The 23792-nt window shown below is 45.8% G+C and overlaps 1 protein-coding gene across 1 annotated transcript in view; it reads right to left on the bottom strand.

The window, feature by feature from the left end:
- LOC140187431 (proton channel OTOP3-like) overlaps window positions 1-14760 on the bottom strand; it is a 71989-nt gene extending 57229 nt beyond the window's left edge. The window contains exon 1 of the mRNA XM_072242751.1: window positions 14409-14760. Coding sequence (XP_072098852.1) covers window positions 14409-14760 — 352 coding nt within the window. The remainder of the gene's footprint in view (window positions 1-14408) is intronic.
- Window positions 14761-23792: the final 9032 nt, after the last annotated feature.

Below are 23792 nucleotides of genomic sequence, written 5' to 3' on the forward strand. Positions count from 1 at the left end.
AATCACCTATTTTAACAATCTTGTGTTTCTTGCAACGATCTGTGATCTCTCTGCAAATTTGTTCTTCTAAATCCCTTGGACTGTTGGGTGGTCATAATATAGGCCCATTAATGTGGTCATACCTTTTTTATCATTCAATTCCACCCATAACATCTCACTACATGAGCTCTCTAGTCTTTTCTAACTGAGCACTGCCGTGACATTTTCTCTGACTAGTAATGCCACCTCTCCTCCATTAATCCCTCCCACTCAGTTGCATCTAAGACCACAAGACAAAGGAGCAGAATTAGGCCATTTGGCCCATCGAGCCTGCTCCACCATTCAACAATGGCTGATCCTTTTTTTCACCTCTTCAGCCTCACACCCCCACCCCCGGCCTTCTTCCCATTCCCTTTGATGTTGGGTCCAATCAAGAACCTACCGGGCTCTGCCTTAAAGACACCCAATGGCCTGGCCTCCACGGCTGCCGGTGGTAATAAATTCCACAAGTTCACCACCCTCCGGCTAAAGCAATTTCTCTGCATCTTTGTTTAAATGGACGCCTCTCTATCCTGAGGCTGTTCTCTCTTGTCCTAGACTCCCACACCACGGGAAACGTCCTTTCCACATCTACTCCATCTAGGCCTTTCAACAATCAAAAAGTTTCAATGAGATCCGCTCCCCATTCTATTAAATTCCACCGAGTACAGACGCAGAACTATCAAACGTTCCTTGTATGATAACTCTTTCATTCCTGGAATCATCCTTGTGAACCTCCTCTGGACCCTCTTCAATACTAGCACATCTGTTCTTAGATGAGGAGCTCAAAACTGTTCACAATATGAGGTGAAGCCTTGCCAGTGCCTCACATCCTCAGCATCACTTCCCTGGTCATGCATTCTAGACCTCTTCAAATGAATGCTAACATTGCACTGACTCAATCTGCAAGTTAACCTTTAGGGTGTACTGCACAATGACTCCCAAGTCCCTTTGCATCTCAGATTTTTGGATTTTATCCACATTTAGAAAATAGTCTGCACATTTATTTCTTCTACCAATGTGCATGACCATGCATTTTCTGACATTGTATTTTATTTGCCACTTTTCTGCCATTTCCTCTAATCTGTCTAAATCCTTCTGCAGCCTACCTGTTTCCTCAACACTACCTGCCCCTCCAACTTTTGTATCATCTGCAAACTTGGCAACAAAGCCATCTATTCCATCATCTAAATCATTGATATACAGCATAAAAAGAAGCAGTCCCAAACCCAACACTTGTGGAGCACCACTAGTCACTGGCAGCTGACCAGAAAGGGATCTTTTTATTCCCAGTTGCTGCCTCCTACCAATCAGCCAATGCTCTAACCATGTCAGTAACTTTCCTGTAATACCATGGGCTTTTAACTTGGTAAGCAGCCTGTCATATGGAACCTTGTCAAAGGCCTTCTAAAAGTCCAAATATACAACATCCACTGCATTTCCTTTATCTATCCTACTTGTAATCTCCTCAAAGGATTCCAACAGGTTCATAAGGCAACATTTTCCCTTAAGGAAACCATGCTGACTTTCCCCTATCTTGTCCTGTGTCACCAAGTACTCCATAACCGCATCCTTAACAATTGACTCCAACATCTTCCCAACTACTGAGGTCAGGCTAACTGTTCTATAGTTTCCTTTCTGCCACATTCCTCCTTTCTTAAAGAGTGGAGTGAAATTTGCAATTTTCCAGACCTCTGACACCATGCCAGAGTCCAATGATTTTTGAAAGTTCATTACTAATGCCTTCGCAATCTCTACCACTACCTCTTTCAGAACCCTAGGGTGCAGTTCATCTGGCCCAGGTGACTTATGTACCTAGGTCAGTGTGTTATTTTGAGGTCACTGGTACAGACAGGTAAGTGGGTACTTGGAGAGATCGATGGGATGGATATGCCAATGTGCTGTTGTGGAGATTGAACTGTCAGTTCCACCAATGTATGATTAGAGATATTGGAGGACTGGACAGGTTGGTGTTTGAATTGAGATATTGGTGGGATAATGTGTGTGTGTGTGTGTGCGCGCGCGTGCGTGAACATTGTTAGAATAGACAGATTGGTAATATTGGAGAGAACAGAGACTCTGATAGATCATTCTGGGGAGACTGGTGCAATGGATATGTCAGTGTATGATGGGATAGGTTGGGGAATAGACAGGTCTGTGTTTGATTTGAGAAGTCGGCAGAGTGAACAGGATGGTGTCTGATTGGATGGAATGGTAGGTTCAACTACCATTCCGTTCAATCAAACATGACCTTGTTCATTCCTCTGAAGGGATAGTTAAATGGAATTGGAGGTTGTTGTGATTGGAGAGATGGGTGGCTAGGCAGATTGATATGTGATTGGAGAGATTGAAGGGTTGGACAGGTCAGTGTGTGGTTAGAGAAATCGGTGAAATGAATAGGTTACTGTTTGATTGGAGATATTGATGGGATGGACATTTCATTGTTAGAGTAATCAGTCAGTGTGTTATTGAAGAGATTGTTAGGATGGATACATTGGTGTGTGATTGGAGAGATCAGCGGTATGGAGATGTCAGTGTTTATTTGGAGAGATCAGTGGGGTGGAGAGGTCTCTGTATTATTGGAGAGTTTGATGGGTCAGTGGCTGAGTGTGTGAAGGATAGATCAGTGGAATAGCGAGGTCAGTATGTGATTGCCAAGTTCAGTGGAATGGTTATGTCAGTGGGTGATTGGCAAGTTTGGTATGTGATGGGATGCACACATCAATATGTGATTGGAATAATTGCTGGGATGGACTAGTCAGTGTTTGACTGGAGGGACAAGTAGGATGGTCAGGTCATTATGTGATGGGATAGATGATGAAATGAAGAGGTCAGTAAGTGACTGGAGAGATCATAGGATGGACAGATCGGTATGTGAAGGATTGATAGTAGTCAGACAGGCGTGCAAGTTGATTGATGGACAGGTTGGTGTGTGTTTGGAGAAATTTGTGGATGGACAGCAAATTGTGATTGGAGAAATCAGTGGAATGGATACATTAGTGTGTGATTGGAGTGATTGGTAGGATGGACAGACTGGTGTGTAATTTGGGACTTTGGCTGTATGAGCAGGTGATTAGAGAGATTGGTGCAATTGTAAGTCTGGGGTGTGAAGCAATGGATTGTGGAAAGGATAGGTCAGTGTGTGAAGAGATAATTGTGATGGTCACGTCAGTGTGTGAAGTGATGCATCAAGGAATGGACATGTTAGTATGTTATTGCAGAGATCAGTGGTATGGACAGGCAAGTGTGTGTTTGGAGAGATCGGGAGGATAGTCAGGCTGGAATGTGATTGGAGTGATCTGTGTAACTGGAGGGATTGGAGTAATAGACAGGTCCCTGTGCAATTGATAAGTTGGGAGGACTGGACAGGTCTGTGTGTAATTGGAGAGGTTGTTGAAATAGACTGATCAGTGTGTGATTGGAGAGGTTGTAGGATGAACCGTTCAGTATGTCAGTAGGATGGGAGAGATGTTAGGATGGAGAGGTCAGTATATGATTCAACAGATCATAGGATGGACAGGTTGGTGTATGATGGAAATGATCATGAAATTCAGATGTCAGTGGGTGATTGAAGAAATCCTTAGGATAGACAGGTTGGCATTTGATAGGTCTGTGATAGGTTGATGAGTGAATGGAGAGACTGATGGATGGACATATGTCATTGTGATTGTTGAGGTTCGTGGGATGGACAAATCAGTGTATGGTATGAGTGGTGGGAATGAAAGATTGATGTGTGATTGGAGAGATCAATGAGATGGACAGGTCAGTGTGCAACGGCATAAATCACAGGAGAGACAAGTTGGTGGGTAGATTGTGGAATGGAAGAATCTGTGTGATTGAAGAGGTCATAAGTTGCTTTGGTCATTGTGTAATTCGAGTGGATGGATGGACAGTTTGGTATGTGAAGGGTTGATAGTGAGATGGAAGGGTCTAATTGCAGTATGATAGATCTATGATGGTCATCATGTGATTGAAGAGCTCAGTGGGGTTGGTGGAGTGGTGTCTGATTGGAGACATTGGTGGGATAGACAGATCGGTTTGTGATCGGCGAGACTCGTAGGATGGACATGTCAGTATGTGATTGAAGAGATCATTTGGATTGAAAGGTCATCGTGTAATGAAGAGATTAGGGAGATCATTTGATGGATAAGTCGGCATGTGATTGAAGGGACCAGTGGAATGGTCAGGTTAGCATGTGAAGCAATAGGTTGTGAAATGGGCAGGTTGATGTGTGATTGAAGAGATCAGTGGGATGTTCAAGTCAATGTGTGAAATGATAGGGTATGTCAGTGTGATTGGAGATGGACTGAGATTGACAGTTTGGTGTGTAATTGGAGAAACCAAAAGGGTGAACTGGTTGGTGTTTGATGAAATAGATGGAGGGTGAACAAGTTGATGTGAGATTGGAGGAACTGTTGGGATGGAAAGGTTGATGTATGATTGAAGAGATTGGTGGGATCAACAGCTGAGTATGTGAGGGGATAGATTAGAGGGATGAACAGGTTGGTGTGAGCGTAGAGTCTGGTGGATGGAGAGTCTGGTGTGTGATAGGTTAGAGCTTTGGTTGGAGAGGTCAGTGTCTGATTAGAGAGGTCATAGGATGGACAGGTCAGTATATAATGGGATAGATTGTTGGTTGGACAGCTTGGCGTGTGATTTTATAGATCTGTGGGATAGACTGGTTGGTATGTGTTGGGATAAATCATGAGATGGACAGGTAGGATTTGTTTATCTTCCACCCATCATAGCCACAATAAAATATATTTGAAATGTTGGCCTGCAGGAAATGCAACAGCAATGTTACGCATAGCACATTTTCACAAATAGTACTGTCAAACAAACAGTACATTTTAGTGTTGTCCAGAGCACCGTTCCCCTCTTTTACATTCACAAGGCAGCACCAGTTTCATGTTTAATAGAGAACACCATTTTCCAGATTATGGGAGAGCTGGCACTATTGAACTTTTTGCTGTTGGACTCCGGCCAAATTACTTGCCAAGGGAAATCTCGCATGCAATTGTGGTTGTTGTGTACATCCCTCCCTCTGCCAACCCGACGTCAGCGTGTAACATCATTTACACCGTCATAGCCAGATTACAAACCCAGCACCTGAGTGCCCTCATTACCATCTCGGGTGACTTCAACCAGGTTACCATGGCTAGAACACTGCCCAACTTCATGCAGTATGTGAGCTGTACAACCAGAGGGGAGAGGACTCTGGATTTGACGTACGCAAACGTTAAGGATGCATACAGCTCCTCTCCTCTCCCCCCACTGGGAAGGTCAGATCACAACCTGGCGCATCTAAAACCCTGCTACGTGCCCCTGGTGAAGAGTAAACCTGCAACCTCGAGGACAGTGAGGAAATGGTCGGAGGAGGCTTATGAGGCGCTCCAGGGTTGTCTTGAGGTGACAGGCTGACAGGCACTCTGTGAGCCACATGGAGAGGATATTGATGGGCTCACAGAGTGCATCACTGATTACATTAACTTCTGTGTGGACTGCAATGTTCCGACAAGAACTGTCCTTTGTTATTCAAATAACAAGCCATGGGTGACAAAGGACATTAAGGACATCCTGAATGCTAAAAAGACGGTGTTTAGAGATGAAAACAGGGAGGAGCTGAGGGCAATAGAGAGTGACCTGAAAGCCAGGATCAGGGAGGCTAAGGACAGGTACAGGGGGGAGCTTGAGTTGAAACTCTAGCGGAACAACGTGACAGAGGTCTGAAGTGGGATGAGGACCATCACTGGGTTCCAGCAAACTAGCAACAGAGGAGCTGAAGGCAGTGTGGACACGGCCAATGAACTTAACCTGTTCTTTAACGGGTTTTTTCAGTGTGACCCCTGCCCATTCCCCACATGAGCCATCTGTTGTCGGCCCCCAACCAACACATATTCCACTCTCCCCTCCTACCCAGGAAGTCAGGAACAGGAAGGGAGCAGTTACTCTACTGGGGGTATTCTATAGGCCCCCTGGTAGCAGCAAAGATACAGAGGAGCAGATTGGGAGGCAGATTTTGGAAAGGTGCAAAAATAACAGGGTTGTTATCATGGGTGACTTTAACTTCCCTAATATGGATTGGCACCTGATTAGTTCCAAGGGGTTAGATGGGGCAGAATTTGTTAAGTGTGTCCGGGATGGATTCCTGTCACGGTATGTGGACAGGCCGACCAGGGGGAATGCCATACTAGATCTAGTACTAGGTAATGAACTGGGTCAGGTCACAGATCTCTCAGTGGGTGAGCATCTGGAGGACAGTGACCACCGCTCCCTGGCCTTTATAATTATCATGGAAAAGGATAGAATCAAAGAGGACAGGAAAATTTTTAATTGGGGAAAGGCAAATTATGAGGCTATAAGGCTAGAACTTGCGGGTGTGAATTGGGATGATGTTTTTGCAGGAAAATGTATTATGGACATGTGGTCGATGTTTAGAGATCTCTTGCGGGATGTAAGGGATAAATTTGTCCCAGTGAGGAAGATAAAGAATGGTAGGGTGAAGGAACCATGGGTGACAAGTGAGGTGGAAAATCTAGTCAGGTGGAAGAAGGCAGCATACATGAGGTTCAGGAAGCAAGGATCAGATGGGTCTATTGAGGAATATAGGGAAGCAAGAAAGGAGCTTAAGAAGGGGCTGAAAAGAGCAAGAAGGGGGCATGAGAAGGCCTTGGCGAGTAGGGTAAAGGAAAACTCCAAGGCATTCTTCAATTATGTGAAGAACAAAAGGATGACAGGAATGAAGGTAGGACCAATAAGAGATAAAGGTGGGAAGATGTGCCTGGAGGCTGTGGAAGTGAGCGAGGTCCTCAATGAATACCTCTCTTCGGTATTCACCAATGAGAGGGAACTTGATGATGGTGAGGACAATATGAGTGAGGTTGATGTTCTGGAGCATGTTGATATTAAGGGAGAGGAGGTGTTGGAGTTGTTAAAATACATTAGGACAGATAAGTCCCCGGGGCCTGACAGAATATTCCCCAGGCTGCTCCACGAGGTGAGAGAAGAGATTGCTGAGCCTCTGGCTAGGATCTTTATGTCCTCGTTGTCCACAGGAATGGTACCGGAGGATTGGAGGGAGGCGAATGTTGTTCCCTTGTTCAAAAAAGGTAGTAGGGATAGTCCGGGTAATTATAGACCAGAAAGTTGGAAGGCATGGGATCCAGGGAAGTTTGGCCAGGTGGATTCAGAATTGGCTTGCCTGCAGAAGGCAGAGGGTGGTGGTGAAGGGAGTACATTCAGATTGGAGGATTGTGACTAGTGGTGTCCCACAAGGATCTGTTCTGGGACCTCTACTTTTCGTGATTTTTATTAACGACCTGGATGTGGGGGTAGAAGGGTGGGTTGGCAAGTTTGCAGACGACACAAAGGTTGGTAGTGTTGTAGATAGTGTAGAGGATTGTCAAAGATTGCAGAGAGACATTGATAGGATGCAGAAGTGGGCTGAGAAGTGGCAGATGGAGTTCAACCCGGAGAAGTGTGAAGTGGTACACTTTGGAAGGACAAACTCCAAGGCAGAGTACAAAGTAAATGGCAGGATACTTGGTAGTGTGGAGGAGCAGAGGGATCTCGGGGTACATGTCCACAGATCCCTGAAAGTTGCCTCACAGGTGGATAGGGTAGTTAAGAAAGCTTATGGGGTGTTAGCTTTCATAAGTCGAGGGATAGAGTTTAAGAGTTGCGATGTAAAACTCTGGTTAGGCCACACTTGGGGTACTGTGTCCAGTTCTGGTCACCTCACTATAGGAAGGATGTGGAAGCATTGGAAAGGGTACAGAGGAGATTTACCAGGATGCTGCCTGGTTTTGAAAGTATGCATTATGATCAGAGATTAAGGGAGCTAGGGCTTTACTCTTTGGAAAGAAGGAGGATGAGAGGAGACATGATAGAGGTGTACAAGATAATAAGAGGAATAGATAGAGTGGATAGCCAGCGCCTCTTCCCCAGGGCACCACTGCTTAACACAAAAGGACATGGCTTTAAGGTAAGGGGTGGGAGGTTCAAGGGGGATATTAGAGGAAGGTTTTTTACTCAGAGAGTGGTTGGTGTGTGGAATGCACTGCCTGAGTCAGTGGTGGAGGCAGATACACTAGTGAAGTTGAAGAGACTACTAGACAGGTATATGGAGGAATCTAAGGTGGGGGCTTACATAGAAACATAGAAACATAGAAAATAGGTGCAGGAGTAGGCCATTCGGCCCTTCGAGCCTGCACCGCCATTTATTATGATCATGGCTGATCATCCAACTCACAACACCGCCTCAGCCTTCCCTCCATACCCCCTGACCCCCGTAGCCACAAGGGCCATATCTAACTCCCTCTTAAATATAGCCAATGAACTGGCCTCAACTGTTTCCTGTGGCAGAGAATTCCACAGATTCACCACTCTCTGTGTGAAGAAGTTTTTCCTAATCTCCGTCCTAAAAGGCTTCCCCTCTATCCTCAAACTGTGACCCCTCGTTCTGGACTTCCCCAACATCGGGAACAATCTTCCTGCATCTAGCCTGTCCAATCCCTTTAGGATCTTATATGTTTCAATCAGATCCCCCCTCAATCTTCTAAATTCCAACGAGTACAAGCCCAGTTCATCCAGTCTTTCTTCATATGAAAGTCCTGCCATCCCAGGAATCAATCTGTTGAACCTTCTCTGTACTCCCTCTATGGCAAAGATGTCTTTCCTCAGATTAAGGGACCAAAACTGCACACAATACTCCAGGTGTGGTCTCACCAAGGCCTTGTACAACTGCTGTAGTACCTCCCCGCTCCTGTACTCGAATCCTCTCGCTATAAATGCCAGCATACCATTCGCCTTTTTCACCGCCTGCTGTACCTGCATGCCCACTTTCAATGACTGGTGTATAATGACACCCAGGTCACGTTGCACCTCCCCTTTTCCTAATCGGCCACCATTCAGATAATAATCTGTTTTCCTATTTTTGCCACCAAAGTGGATAACTTCACATTTATCCACATTAAATTGCATCTGCCATGAATTTGCCCACTCACCCAACCTATCCAAGTCACCCTGCATCCTCTTAGCATCCTCCTCACAGCTAACACTGCCACCCAGCTTCGTGTCATCCGCAAACTTGGAGATGCTGCATTTAATTCCCTCATCCAAGTCATTAATATATATTGTAAACAACTGGGGTCCCAGCACTGAGCCTTGCGGTACCCCACTAGTCACCGCCTGCCATTCTGAAAAGGTCCCATTTATTCCCACTCTTTGCTTCCTGTCTGCTAACCAACTCTCCACCCACACCAATACCTTACCCCCAATACCGTGTGCTTTAAGTTTGCACACTAATCTCCTGTGTGGGACCTTGTCAAAAGCCTTCCGAAAATCCAAATATACCACATCCACTGGTTCTCCCCTATCCACTCTACTAGTTACATCCTCAAAAAATTCTATGAGATTCCTCAGACATGATTTTCCTTTCACAAATCCAAGCTGATTTTGTCCGATCATTTCACCGCTTTCCAAATGTGCTGTTATCACATCCTTGATAACTGACTCCAGCAGTTTCCCCACCACCGACGTTAGGCTAACCGGTCTATAATTCCCCGGTTTCTCTCTCCCTTTTTTAAAAAGTGGAGTTACATTAGCCACCCTCCAATCCTCAGGAACTAGTCCAGAATCTAACGAGTTTTGAAAAATTATCACTAATGCATCCACTATTTCTTGGGCTACTTCCTTAAGCACCCTGGGATGCAGACCATCTGGCCCTGGGGATTTATCTGCCTTCAATCCCTTCAATTTACCTAACACCACTTCCCTACTAACATGTATTTCGCTCAGTTCCTCCATCTCACTGGACCCTCTGTCCCCTACTAATTCTGGAAGATTATTTATGTCCTCCTTAGTGAAGACAGAACCAAAGTAATTATTCAATTGGTCTGCCATGTCCTTGCTCCCCATAATCAATTCACCTGTTTCTGCCTGCAGGGGACCTACATTTGTCTTTACCAGTCTTTTCCTTTTTACATATCTATAAAAGCTTTTACAGTCCGTTTTTATGTTGCCTGCCAGTTTTCTCTCATAATCTTTTTTCCCCTTCCTAATTAAGCCCCTTGTCCTCCTCTGCTGAACTCTGAATTTCTCCCAGTCCTCAGGTGAGCCACTTTCTCTGGCTAATTTGTATGCTGCTTCTTTGGAATTGATACTATCCCTAATTTCTCTTGTCAGCCACGGGTGCACTACCTTCCTTGATTTATTCTTTTGCCAAACTGGGATGAACATTTGTTGCAGTTCATCCATGCAACCTTTAAATGCTTGCCATTGCATATCCACTGTCAATCCTTTGTCATTTGCCAGTCTATCTTAGCTAATTCACGTCTCATACCTTCAAAGTTACCCCTCTTTAAGTTCAGAACCTTTGTTTCTGAATTAACTATGTCACTCTCCATCTTAATGAAGAATTCCACCATATTATGGTCACTCTTACCCAAGGGGCCTCTCACGACAAGATTGCTAATTAACCCTTCCTCATTGCTCAAAACCCAGTCCAGAATAGCCTGCTCTCTAGTTGGTTCCTCGACATGTTGGTTCAAAAAACCATCCCGCATACATTCCAAGAAATCCTCTTCCTCAGCACCTTTACCAATTTGGTTCACCCAATCTACATGTAGATTGAAGTCACCCATTATAACTGCTGTTCCTTTATTGCACACATTTCTAATTTCCTGTTTAATACCATCTCCGACCTCACTACTACTTTTAGGTGGCCTGTACACAACTCCCACCAGCGTCTTCTGCCCCTTAGTGTTACGCAGCTCTACCCATATCGATTCCACATCTTCCCGGCTTATGTCCTTCCTTTCTATTGTGTTAATCTCTTCTTTAACCAGCAACGCCACCCCACCACCCCTTCCTTCATGTCTATCCCTCCTGAATATTGAATATCCCTGAACGTTGAGCTCCCATCCCTGGTCACCCTGGAGCCATGTCTCTGTGATCCCAACTATATCATAATCATTAATAACAATCTGCACTTTCAATTCATCCACCTTATTACGAATGCTCCTTGCATTGACACACAAAGCCTTCAGGCGCTCTTTTACAACTCTCTTAGCCCTTATACAATTGTGCTTTAAAGTGGCCCTTTTTAATGCTTGCCCTGGATTTGTCGGCCTGCCACTTTTACTTTTCTCCATAGTACTTTTTGTTTCTACCCTCACTTTACACCCCTCTGCCTCTCTGCACTGGTTCCCATCCCCCTGTAGTGAACTAACCTCCTCACGCCTAGCCTCTTTAATTTGATTCCCACCCCCCAACCATTCTAGTTTAAAGTCACCTCAGTAGCCCCCGCTAATCTCTCTGCCAGGATATTGGTCCCCCTAGGATTCAAGTGCAACCCGTCCTTTTTGTACAGGTCACGCCTGCGCCAAAAGAGGTCCCAATGATCCAAAAACTTGAATCCCTGCCCCCTGCTCCAATCCCTCAGCCACGCATTTATCCTCCACCTCATTGCATTCCTACTCTCACTGTCGCGTGGCACAGGCAGTAATCCCGAGATGACTACCTTTGCGGTCCTTTTTCTTAACTCCCTTCCTAGCTCCCTATATTCTCCTTTCAGGACCTCATCCCTTTTCCTACCTATGTCATTGGTACCTATATGTACCACGACCTCTGGCTCCTCACCCTCCCACTTCAGGATATCTTGGACACGATCAGAAATATCCCGGACCCTGGCACCAGGGAGGCAAACTACCATCCGGGTCTCTGGACTGCGTCCACAGAATCGCCTATCTGACCCCCTTACTATCGAGTCCCCTATCACAACTGCCCTCCTCTTCCTTGCCCTACCCTTCTGAGCTGCAGGGCCGGACTCTGTGCCGGAGGCACGGCCACTGTTGCTTCTCCCGGGTAAGCTGTCCCCCGCAACAGTACTCAAACAGGAGTACCTGTTGTTAAGGGGCACAGCCACCGGGGTACTCCCTATTACCTGACCTTTCCCCTTCCCCCTCCTAACCGTGACCCACTTGTCTGCCTCCCGTGGCCCCGGCGTGACCACCTGCCTGCAACTCCTCTCTATCACCTCCTCACTCTCCCTGACCAGACGAAGGTCATCGAGCTGCAGCTCCAGTTCCGTAACACGGTCCCTTAGGAGCTGCATCTCGATGCACTTGGCGCAGATGTAGACGTCCGGGAGGCTTGGAGACTCCAGGGCCTCCTACATCCGACACTGAGAACAGCAAACTGCCCTCACACTCATACTGCCCCTCTCCTCAAATAACAACAGAAAATGAATGCCAAACCTTCCTCGCCTGTTTCCGCCTAAGCCCGTTTGAGGGTCGGCACAACATTGTGGGCCGAAGGGCCTGTACTGTGCTGTACTATTCTATGTTCTATGTTCTATGTTCTACCCCTCCTCACAGTCCCCCACCCTGCTCTCATGACTATACCCCTCCCCCACACGAAACCACCACGGTGGGCTTCACGGCTGAACAGGTGAGAAGACAGCTGAAACGTCTCAACCCAAGCAAGGCTGCAGGACCGGATGGTGTCAGTACCAGGGTGCTCAAAGCCTGTGCCCCTCAGCTATGTGGAGTACTTCGCCATGTCTTCAACCTGAGCCTGAGGCTCCGGAGGGTTCCTGTGCTGTGGAAGACGTCCTGCCTCGTACCTGTGCTGAAGATGCTGCGCCCCAACGGGCTCGATGACTACAGACCGGTGGCATTGACCTCCCACATCATGAAGACCCTGGAGAGACTTGTTCTGGAGCTGCTCCGGCCTATGGTCAGGCCACACTTAGATCCCCCTCAGTTCGCTTACCAGCCCCGACTAGGAGTTGAGGATGCCATCGTCTACCTGCTGAACTGTGTCTACGCCCACCTGGACAAGCCAGCGAGCACTGTGAGGGTCGTGTTTTTTGACTTCTCCAGAGCGTTCAACACCATCCGCCCTGCTCTGCTGGGGGAGAAGCTGACAGCGATGCAGGTGGATGCTTTCCTGGTGTCATGGATTCTTGATGTCCTGACAGGCAGACCGCAGTACGTGTGCTTGCAACACTGTGTGTCCGACAGAGTGATCAGCAGCACTGGGGCTCCACAGGGGACTGTCTTGTCTCCCTTTCTCTTCACCATTTACACCTCAGACTTCAACTACTGCACAGAGTCTTGTCATCTTCAGAAGTTTTCGGATGACTCTGCCATAGTTGGATACATCAGCAAGGGAGATGAGGCTGAGTACAGAGCTACGGTAGGAAACTTTGTCACATGGTGTGAGCAGAATTATCTGCAGCTTAATGTGAAGAAGACTAAGGAGATGGTGGTAGACCTGAGGAGAGCTAAGGTACCGGTGACCCCTGTTTCCATCCAGGGGGTCAGTGTGGACATGGTGGAGGATTACAAATACCTGGGGATATGAATTGACAATAAACTGGACTGGTCAAAGAACACTGAGGCTGTCTACAAGAAGGGTCAGAGCCGTCTCTATTTCCTGAGGAGACTGAGGTCCTTTAATATCTGTCGGATGATGCTGAGGATGTTCTACGAGTCTGTGGTGGCCAGTGCTATCATGTTTGCTGTTGTGAGCTGGGGCAGCAGGCTGAGGGTAGCAGACATCAACAGAATCAACAAACTCATTCGTAAGGCCAGTGATGTTGTGGGGATGGAACTGGACTCTCTCACGGAGATGCCTGAAAAGAGGATGCTGTCTAAGTTGCATGCCATCTTGGTCAATGTCTCCCATCTACTACATAATGTACTGGGTGGGCACAGGAGTACATTCAGCCAGAGACTCATTCCACCGAGATGCAACACAGAGCGTCATAGGAAGTCATTCCTGCCTGTGGCCATCAAACTTTACAACTCCTCCCTTGGAGGGTCAGACACCCTGAGCCAATAGGCTGGTCCTGGACTTATTTCATAATTTACTGGCATAATTTACATATTACTATTTAACTATTTATGGTTTTATTACTATTTATTATTTATGGTGCAACTGTAACGAAAACCAATTTCCCCCGGGATCAATAAAGTATGACTATGACTATTATCAGGGTGGCTCCAATCACATTTCAGCCTGGAGGCAGCCAGTTATAAGTGTATAAGATTATGGGAGGCATTTTAAAGGATAGACAGTCAGCATCTTTTTCTCATTTAAGGAGATCAGAAACAAACTGTCACAGATTTAAGGTGAGAGAAAGCAGTTTTAAATAGATCTGAGGGACAAGCATTTTACACAGAGGATGGCTGATCTCTGGGTTGTGCTGCCACAGGAGACAGTGGAATGAGATACAGTCACTGTGGTTGAGAGACATTTAGAGGGATACAGTCTGAATGGGATTATTGTAAACAGACCAGCATGCAATGGATGGGCTGAAGGGCCTTTCCCTGGTGTGCTGCTCTGAGTCCAGGAGACGTTTGGGATAAAATCCATTGACTGACCTCTGAGCCAGCTGGCTCCAGCGTGGAGATCCTGGTGAATACGACCATGTGTGATGAACTGGTGCCACATCATCCAGCCCACAGCCAGGGACGCCAGCACCAGCAGCAGGATCAGTACCGTGTCCCCCGGCACCAATGAGCGGTTGAAGATGGAGCTCAGGACAAAAGCTGCTCCAAGGAAGAGGATATTCACCGCCAGCAGCCCCGACAGCTGCCGGCTGCGTTTCTCTGCTGCTTCCGTACCCTGGCTGGTCCTCGTGGCGCCCCCATCCTTTGAAGCAGTTCCTTGCTCCTTGGGCTTGCTGGTGTTGGTGCCCAGAACATCAGCCTCCATTCCATCTGTTTTCACCATCTCCCAGATCGGTGTCTGATACCAGCTCAATCTCCAGAGTTCTTCCTGACTTCAGACTCCGCAGCCTTCTGAAGGAGAGAACACCAGCTTCCCATTATCCTCTGTGTTCTCCCGTTCCTGGTCAGCCTACCTCGCCCCCATCCATTTGTAAACACCCGTAGTGGGGCCACAGCACACTACCCTGCCCCTGCAGCCGGTCTGCTGGGGAGACACAAGGAGTGCAGGGGTAACTGACTCGACAGCAGGGGAGTCAGTATCTGGCTCCTTCTTGGAATGGGTAGAGCAGAAGGGAGACAGGACCAGTGGAATAAAGGCGAATAGTGGGGGTGGGGTCAGGTAAGCTGCAGTGGATACACCATGTACAGGAGAACGTAACAGGAAGGAGGGCTTTTACCCTACATCTGAGCCCTTCTCATCTGGCCCCTTTGTTCAACACACTCAATAACCATAACCATATAACAATTACAGCACGGAAACAGGCCCTTCTAGTCCATGCCGAACTCTTACTCTCACCTAGTCCCATCGACCTGCACTCAGCCCATAACCCTCCATTCCTTTCCTGTCTGTATAGATGTCCAATTTAACTTTAAACAACAACATCGAACCTGCCTCAACCACTTCTCGTTCCACACAGCTACCACTCTCTGAGTAAAGAAGTTCCCCCTCATGCTACCCCTAAACTTTTGCCCTTTAACTCTCAACTCATGTCCTCTTGTTTGAATCTCCCCCATTCTCAATGGAAAAAGCCTATCCACGTCAACTCTATCTATCCCCTTCATAATTTTAAACACCTCTATCAAGTCCCCCCTCAACCTTCTACGCTCCAAAGAATAAAGACCCAACTTGTTCAACCTTTCTCTGTAACTTAAGTAACATTCTAGTAAATCTTCTCTGTACTCTCTCTATTTTGTTGACATCTTTCCTATAATTCAGTGACCAGATCTGTACACAATACTCCAAATTAAGACTCACCAATGCCTTGTACAATTTCAACATTACATCCCAGCCCCTATACTCAATGCTCTGGTTTATAAAGGCCAGCATACCAAAAGCTTTCTTCACCACCCTATCCACATGAGATTTCACCTTCAGGGAACTATGCACCATTATTCCTAAATCCCTCTGTTCTACTGCATTCTTCAATGCCCTACCATTTACCATGTATGTCCTATTTTGATTAGTCCTACCAAAATGTAGCACCTCACATCTTTCAGCTTCAAACTCCGTCTGCCATCTTTCAGCCCACTCTTCCAACTGGCCTAAATCTCTCTGCAAGCTTTGAAAACCTACTTCATTATCTACAACTACTTACTAATCCAATTTACCACCCCATCATCCAGATCATTATGATAAACAACATTGGACCCAGTACAGATCCCTGAGGCACACAACTAGTCACCGGCCTCCAATCTGACAAACAGTTATACACCACTACTCTCTGGCATCTCCCATCCAGCCACTGCTGAATCTATTTTACTACTTCAATATTAATACCTAACGATTTAACCTTCCTAACTAACCTTCCGTGTGGAACCTTGTCAAAGGCCTTACTGAAGTCCATATAGACAACATCCACTGCTTTACCCTCGTCAACTTTCCTAGTAATCACTTCAAAAAATTCAATAAGATTTGTCAAACATGACCTTCCACGCACAAACCCATGTAGACTGTTCCTAATCAGACCCTGTCTATCCAGATAATTATATATACCATCTCTAAGAATACTTTCCATCAATTTACCCATCACTGACGTCAAACTCACAGGCCAACAATTGCTAGGTTTACTCTTAGAACCCTTTTTTAAGCAATGGAACAACATGAGCAATACGCCAATCCTCCGGCACCATCCCCGTTTCTAATGACATTTGAAATATTTCTGTCAGAGCCCCTGCCATTTTAACACTAACTTCCCTCAAGGTCCTAGGGAATATCCTGTCAGGACCCAGAGACTTATCCACTTTTATATTCCTTAAAAGCGCCAGTACTTCCTCCTCTTTAATCATCAGAGTTTCCATAACTTCCCTACCTGTTTCCCTTATCTTACACAATTCAATATCCTTCTCCTTAGTGAATACCGAAGAAAAGAAATTGTTCAGAATCTCCTCTATCTCTTTTGACTCCACACATAGCTGTCCACTCTGATTCTCTAAGGGACCAATTTTATCCCTCACTATCCCCGTTTGCTATTAATATAACTGTAGAAACCCTTGGGATTTATTTTCCCCTTACTTTCCAAAGCAACCTCATATCTTTTAGCTTTTCTAATTTTTTTCTTAAGATTCTATTTACATTCTTTATATTCCTCGAGCACCTCATTTACTCCATGCTGCCTATATATACTTACTTAATGTGTTTTTGCTTATCTGTTCCTCCGTCCCAGTGGTTATTGAGGTATCTAGAAACATAGAAAACCTACAGCACAATACAGGCCCACAAAGCTGTGCCGAACATGTTCTTATGAGAAATTACCTAGGGTTACTCATACCCCTCTATTTTTCTGAGCTCCATATACCTGTCCAGGAGTCTCTTAAAAGACCCTACTGTACCCGCCTCCACCACTGTCGCTGGCAGCCCATTCCACACACTCACCACTCTCTGTGTATAAATAAATAAACAAACAGATAGATAGATAGAAATAAAAACTTACTCCTGATATTTCCTCTGTATCTACTTCCAGGCACCTTAAAACTGTGCCCTCTCGTGCTAGCCATTTCAGCCCTGAGAGAAAGCCTGCAGTACAAATCCATCCGTGTGATAGGACCCATCCTATTCCTGAGCTCTACTCAAATGGACTCAGTATCTGAACCCTCCATTATGCCTCCCCGAGTGCAGCTGTGATATTGTCTGATTAATAATGCGATTCCCCCATTTACCACCTCCTGCATCTTTTCTAAGTCTTCAAAAACCTAATACATTAATCATCCATTCCTGCTCCTCAAGTCTAATGGCCACAACACCGCAGTTCCATGTACTGATCCATGCTCTAAATTCATCACCTTTACCCATAATACTCCTCGCATTAAAATACACCCACTTCACATAATCCAACCCATTATACCTGTTATTTCGATTTTGCCTTTCAATACTTTCCATGACATCCAACTTCCTGTCTGATCCTTCACTTACTGACTGGGTGCTCTGTTTCCCAGACATCTGTAAAGCTCGGTTAAACCCTCCTGAGTAGAATTAGCAAACATCCCCTCTGGTTTGATTGCAACCTGTCCTTTTTATACAGGTCATTCCTTCCCTAGAAAAGATTCCAATGATCCAAGAACTTAAAACTCTGTCCCCTACACCATCCCCTAAGCCACTCATTCATATGTGCTATCACCCCATTCCTACCTGCACTAGCCCATGGTAATCCAGAGATTACTCCTTCTCTTCAGTCTCTGCACCCCAACCTGCATGGGATGTTCTTCGACCATAGCACCCAGGTGACAACACATCATCCTGTTGTCTCTTTTGTGGCCACAGAATCTCCTGTATGTCCCCCTAACTATTGAGTCCCCTATCACTACCACACTACCTGACTTTACCCTTCCACCTCAAGCCTCAGAGCCAGCCACAGTGCCACTAGTGTGGCTGCTGCTGCTGCTATTGTGCCCTGATGGGTCATTCCTAATCCTCCCCCCCCCCCAGCAGTATCCAAAGAAATATACTTGTTGCGGAGGGGCTGGCCACAGGAAAACCCTGCACTGACTTCTTAATCCCCTTATCTCCCCGATGGTCACCCATCTATTGTCCGAAGCCTGTACTATGGGTGTGACCACCTCTTCAAAAGTCTCATCTATAATGACTTCAGCCTCCCAGATGATCCTGAGTATATCCAAGTTCAGCTCAACTCCTTGACTCAGTCAGTCAGGAGCTGAAGTTGGGTGCACTTCCCTGAGATGTAGTCATCAGGGAAACGTCAGGTATCCTGCATTCCCACACCTGACAGAAGGGGTCTTCCATCCTGACTACTAAAAAAATACTCTTGTAATTTGCCCTGCTCCAATTTAATAATCTCCCAAATCCATACTTACATCTATTTTGACCTTGTGGTCAAAAGGTGTGATCACTCATTAACTGCTCACCCACTGAAAGGTCCGTCACCTGGCCAGGCTCATTACTCAACACCTGATCCATTACAGCCTTCATATTGAATTAAGAAACCCTTCTGCATTCATTTAACAAATTCTGACCCATTTAAACCTTTTACACTCAGGTATTCCCAATTTATGTTAGGGAGGTCAGTCCCCTGTGAAACAACCCAATTGTTGTTAGCTGTTTCTTTAATCTGCCTGCATATTTGTTCCTCAGTGTCTTGGTGGCTACTGAAGAGTCTATAGTACAATGCAATCAGAGTGATTGAACTCTTCCTGGTTATGAGTTCTACCCGTAGAGACAAGCACTCCATTATGTCTCCTCTGAGTACAGCTGTGATGGCCTCTCTTATTAGCTGTGCAATTATCCTCCCTTTTACCTTCCCCTTATCTTTTCTCAAACATCAAAACCCTGACACATTAATCACCTATTCCTACCCCTGTCTCAACTGAGTGTCTGTAATGGCCACAATATCACAGTTCCATGTACAATGGTTATCATTTCCAGATGGGGCTGATCAGGTGTGAATTCTATGTCATTACTGACCTGTGCTATTTCAGCCAGTCAAACAAAGGTAAATCCCAACTCCTGATCTCTGCTGACACTTTCTGAATCCCTCACACCCTCTTCCACGTGTACCTTACACTTACCTTAGGACTCTTCACCGACGGAGGAGGCAACTCAACTTAGAACAAATGCTTCACTTCAGCACTTCTGTGTGCTGCAGCAGGGGAATAAGCGTGTGGACTGAATTCTAGAAGAGGCAGGTGAACACCACTGATACCACTCCTCTGCTAACACACCCCAGGTTAATATCAACAAAGGTTTATGACTTGGAGCATTAACAAGACTGAGGGGCTGCGATTACGAAGAGGCTGGTGTTTAACTGTTTAATGGAAGGGAACGCCTATTTGTTCTGATCAGATCCAATAACAGCTTCTGAGGTGCTTTCAGCAGATAGTAATGGTGCCCGTGCAGAGGTGTTTTGTAGGGGACTGCACTGCACTCCACTCTCACCAGATAAAGGACAGCCAAACAGTGAAGAATCCAGTTAATGTGAAAAGACGGAGTCTGCATCAAACTGAGTTTCTACACTGGCAAGCTACAAACATTGCACTGCCCTTCTGATCTCTTCTCAACTTAATCAACTAGTTTGACACTTAAATTCATAAATCCTTTCATTACATGTGTATGAGTAATAAAGCAAATCTTATCATAATATAATCTGCAACCTTTGATCCACTGACTGTGCAGTTTTTCTGCTTTGTGTTGTTGTTCAGCAGAAAGGAGAACTCATCCTATCACCATTCTCCAGCAACTGAGACATGAATTTGTCAGAGGCCAAATACTTACCACCGGGCTTGGAGGAAAAATCCACACATATCCCAACCTTCACAAACTTCCCCGGAGTGACCTGAGACTGATTTTGAGCTTTTGTGCCTTTGTGATGAAGGTTCCCCCCACCCCACACCCTCTCCTCCACTCTCTTAACATCTTAACACTGAGCTCAGGCTTGTTTAAAAGGAGAAGAGGGGTGGACTAATTAATCACAGGCTGGGCACTGTGATTACCCCGTCCACTACTGGTGGTGAGCAGACCAGAGAATGGCTGCAGGACAGGAGGCCTCTCAAACTTTGTAGTTCAAAGTAAAATTTTATCAAAGGATGTGTAGTCACCATATATGTAGATGTACGTTGCCTTGAGATTCAATGTCTTCCAGGCATTCACAGTAGAACAAAGAAATACAATAGAATCAATGAAAAACTACAAACAAGACTGATGAGTAAACAATGTTCAAAAGAAGACATGTAAATACATGTAACCCTCTCGTCAGGCTTGTATGCAAACTCAGCTCATTAGCAAGCTCTGCTAACAGCCAGGTGAGTCAGCGGTAAGAAGGTCACCTTTCATAAACAATATACGTCTAGGGTCGGTATGATTTGGGGTTCAACCAAACAGGAATGTTGTGATGTTCCAATTAAAGAAACCTCAATTTGAGCAAATGCTCTGTAAGTACTGCCCATACACAACTATCGGTTGGCAAGGATAACAGATCGTACACTGCATAAAATTATAAATTAATTATATTTACTAACTTCAGCTTTATCAAACAGTTATTAAAAGAAAGAAAAAAAGAACAAAGAAAAGGGTTCATTTCAGTTAAACCAGTCCAAATATGTACATGACTGTTGGAGTTCATCTCTTCCAAAGCTGGGTATAAGCATTACTCACTGCACCGAGCACATGGTCTGCGCGATAGCACCTGCCACACTCCGGACTTCTTTTGAAGTCCATCTCCAACAAACTGGCTCTCTCTCAGGAATATTGTCCCTCCTTCTTGGACCCATTCATCTGCACAAAGCACTTCTTTCAACAGGGACTCTCCTCCCCGTGGCATTCTGCAGCATCTTCCCTTCTACCCCACTATACAGTTCCTGCCAAAAAGACCCCAAACCAGACCACTGTCTGTCACAAATCTCTCTCCGCCCACTCTCTCTAGAACTTTCTCCAGATCCCACCATTCTGATTGGCTGACACAATGGCGGCAACTGAGCTCAACAAAGGAGTGCTTCTCGCAGGTCAGAGGCGGTTATTTAAAACGAGAGTTTTGCAGGCGTTAGTCCATCGTGCGGGGCCTATCAGCAGCGGCAACTGAGCTCAACGGACTAAATAAAAGTACGGAAGGGATAAGCAGAGTGGCCATTGTCGGGAGTAAGCCAGTGGCGAGAGTAGAAGCGACAGGCTTTTGTTCAGTCAGGCTTCGGCCGGTAAGTGGGTAAGTGGACTTTGTTTTTGGTTTTTCTTTGCATTTTTTTGAGAAATAGAGAGCATGTTGGTAGGTTTTGCTCTGGGTGTCGGATGTGGGAATCCCGGGAATCTGCCAGTCTCCCAGATGGCCACATTTGCGCCAGGTGCACTGAGATGCAACTTCTGGGAGACCGTGTTAGGGATCTGGAGCTGTGGCTTGATGACCTACAGCTTGTTAGAGAGAGTGAGCAGGAGAAAGAGAGGAGCTACAGGGAGATGGTCACCCCGAGGCTGCAGGAGTTAGACAAGTGGGTGACTGTCAGGGAAGAGCTCAGATAGCAGAGAACACCCCTGTGACCATCCCCTCAGTAATCATTATTTTGTTTTGTATGCGGTTGACGGGGATGACCTGACAGAGGAGAACCATGACGATCGGGTCTCTGGCCCTGAGCCTGGTTCTGTGGTGCAGAAGGGAAAGAGGAAGATGAGGAATGTGGTAGTCATAGCGGATTCCATAGTGAGGGGAACAGACAGGTGGTTCTGTCAGCCTGATAGAGATACCCGCATGGTGTGTTGCCTCCCAGGTGCCAGGGTACAGGATGTCTCGGATCAGGTGCAGAGTATTCTGAAGGCAGAGGGTGAAGAGTCAGAAGTCTTGGTATACGTTGGTACCAATGACATAGGTAGAAGAAGGGAGGAGGTTCTGAAGAGAGAATTCAGGGAGTTGGGTAGGAAGCTGAAAAGCAGAACCTCCAGGGTAGTAATCTCAGGATTTCTGCCTGTGCCATGTACTAGCGTGTGCGAGAATAGCACGATCAGGCATATTAATGTGTGGCTGAGAGACTGGTGTGGGGGACAGGGCTTCAGATTCCTGGATCATTGGGGCCTCTTCTGGGGGAGGTACGACCTGTACGAAAAGGACGGGTTACACCCGAACCCAAAGGGGTCCAATATCCCAGCAGGCACTTTTGATAGAGCTGTTCGAGAGGGTTTAAACTAATTTGGCAGTGGGATGGGAACTGGAGTGATAGGGTTGAGGAAGGGGAAAACAGAAATAAATCAAAGATAGTGTGCAACAGAGATTATAGATAGAACAGGCAGAAGATGAGGCTTAATCACAGTCAGTGGCATGAGTTATAGGGCAATAGAGGTGTAGTACAGTTAAAACAGAAAGCCACAAATACTGGACTGAAAGTGTTATATTTGAATGCAGGCAGAATAAGGAATGAAAATGGATGATCTTGAAATTCAGCTACAGATTGGCAAATATGACGTTGTGGTCATTTCTGAAACTTGGCTAAAGGATGGCTGTCATTGGGAGCTGAACGTCCAAGGATATACGGTGTATTAGAAAGATAGGTTAGTAGGCAGAGGGGGTGGTGTGGCCCTGTGTATAAGAACTAATATTAACTCATTAGAAAGAGATGACACTGGATTGGAAGGTGTAGAGTCTCTATAGGTTGAGTTAAGAAACGGCAAGGGTAAAAGGACCCTAATGGCAGATGTAAACAGGCCTCCGAACAGCAGCTGGGGTGTAGATAACAAATTACAGCAGGAGATAGAAAAGGTATGTCAGAAGGGCAATGTCATGATAATCATCAGGGATTTTAACATGAAAGTGGATTGGGAAAACTAGGTCGGTACTGGACCTCAAAAGAGAGAGAATTTGTAGAATGTCTAAGGGATGACTTTTTAGAACAACTTGTTGAGCCCACTAGGGGGTCGGCTGTGCTGGATTGGGTGTTGTGCAATGATCTGGAGGTGATAAGAGAGCTTAAAAGTTAAGGAACCCTTAGGGAACAGTGATCACAATATGGTCGAGTTCACATTGAAATTTGAGAGGGAAAAAATAAAATCCAATGTGTCGGTATTTCAGTGGAATAAAGGAAATTACAATGGCTTGAGAGGGGAACTGGCCAAAGTTGACTGGAAAGGGACATTTGCAGGAAGGACAGCAGAGCAGCAATGGCTGGAGTTTCTGTGAAAAATAAGGAAGTGCAAGATAGATATATTCCAAATAAGAAGAAATTTTCAGATGGAAGAGGGACACTAGTGTGGCTGACCAGTGAAGTCAGAGCCAAAGTAAAAGCAAAAGAGAGGACATACAAGGAAGCCAAAACTAGTGGGAAGATAGAGGATTGGGGAGCTTTTAAAAACTTGCAGAAGGAAACTAAGAAGGTCATTAGGAAGAAAAAGAT

The sequence above is a fragment of the Mobula birostris genome, chromosome 24 (genome assembly GCF_030028105.1).
Source record: "Mobula birostris isolate sMobBir1 chromosome 24, sMobBir1.hap1, whole genome shotgun sequence".
NCBI classification, from domain to species: domain Eukaryota; kingdom Metazoa; phylum Chordata; class Chondrichthyes; order Myliobatiformes; family Myliobatidae; genus Mobula; species Mobula birostris.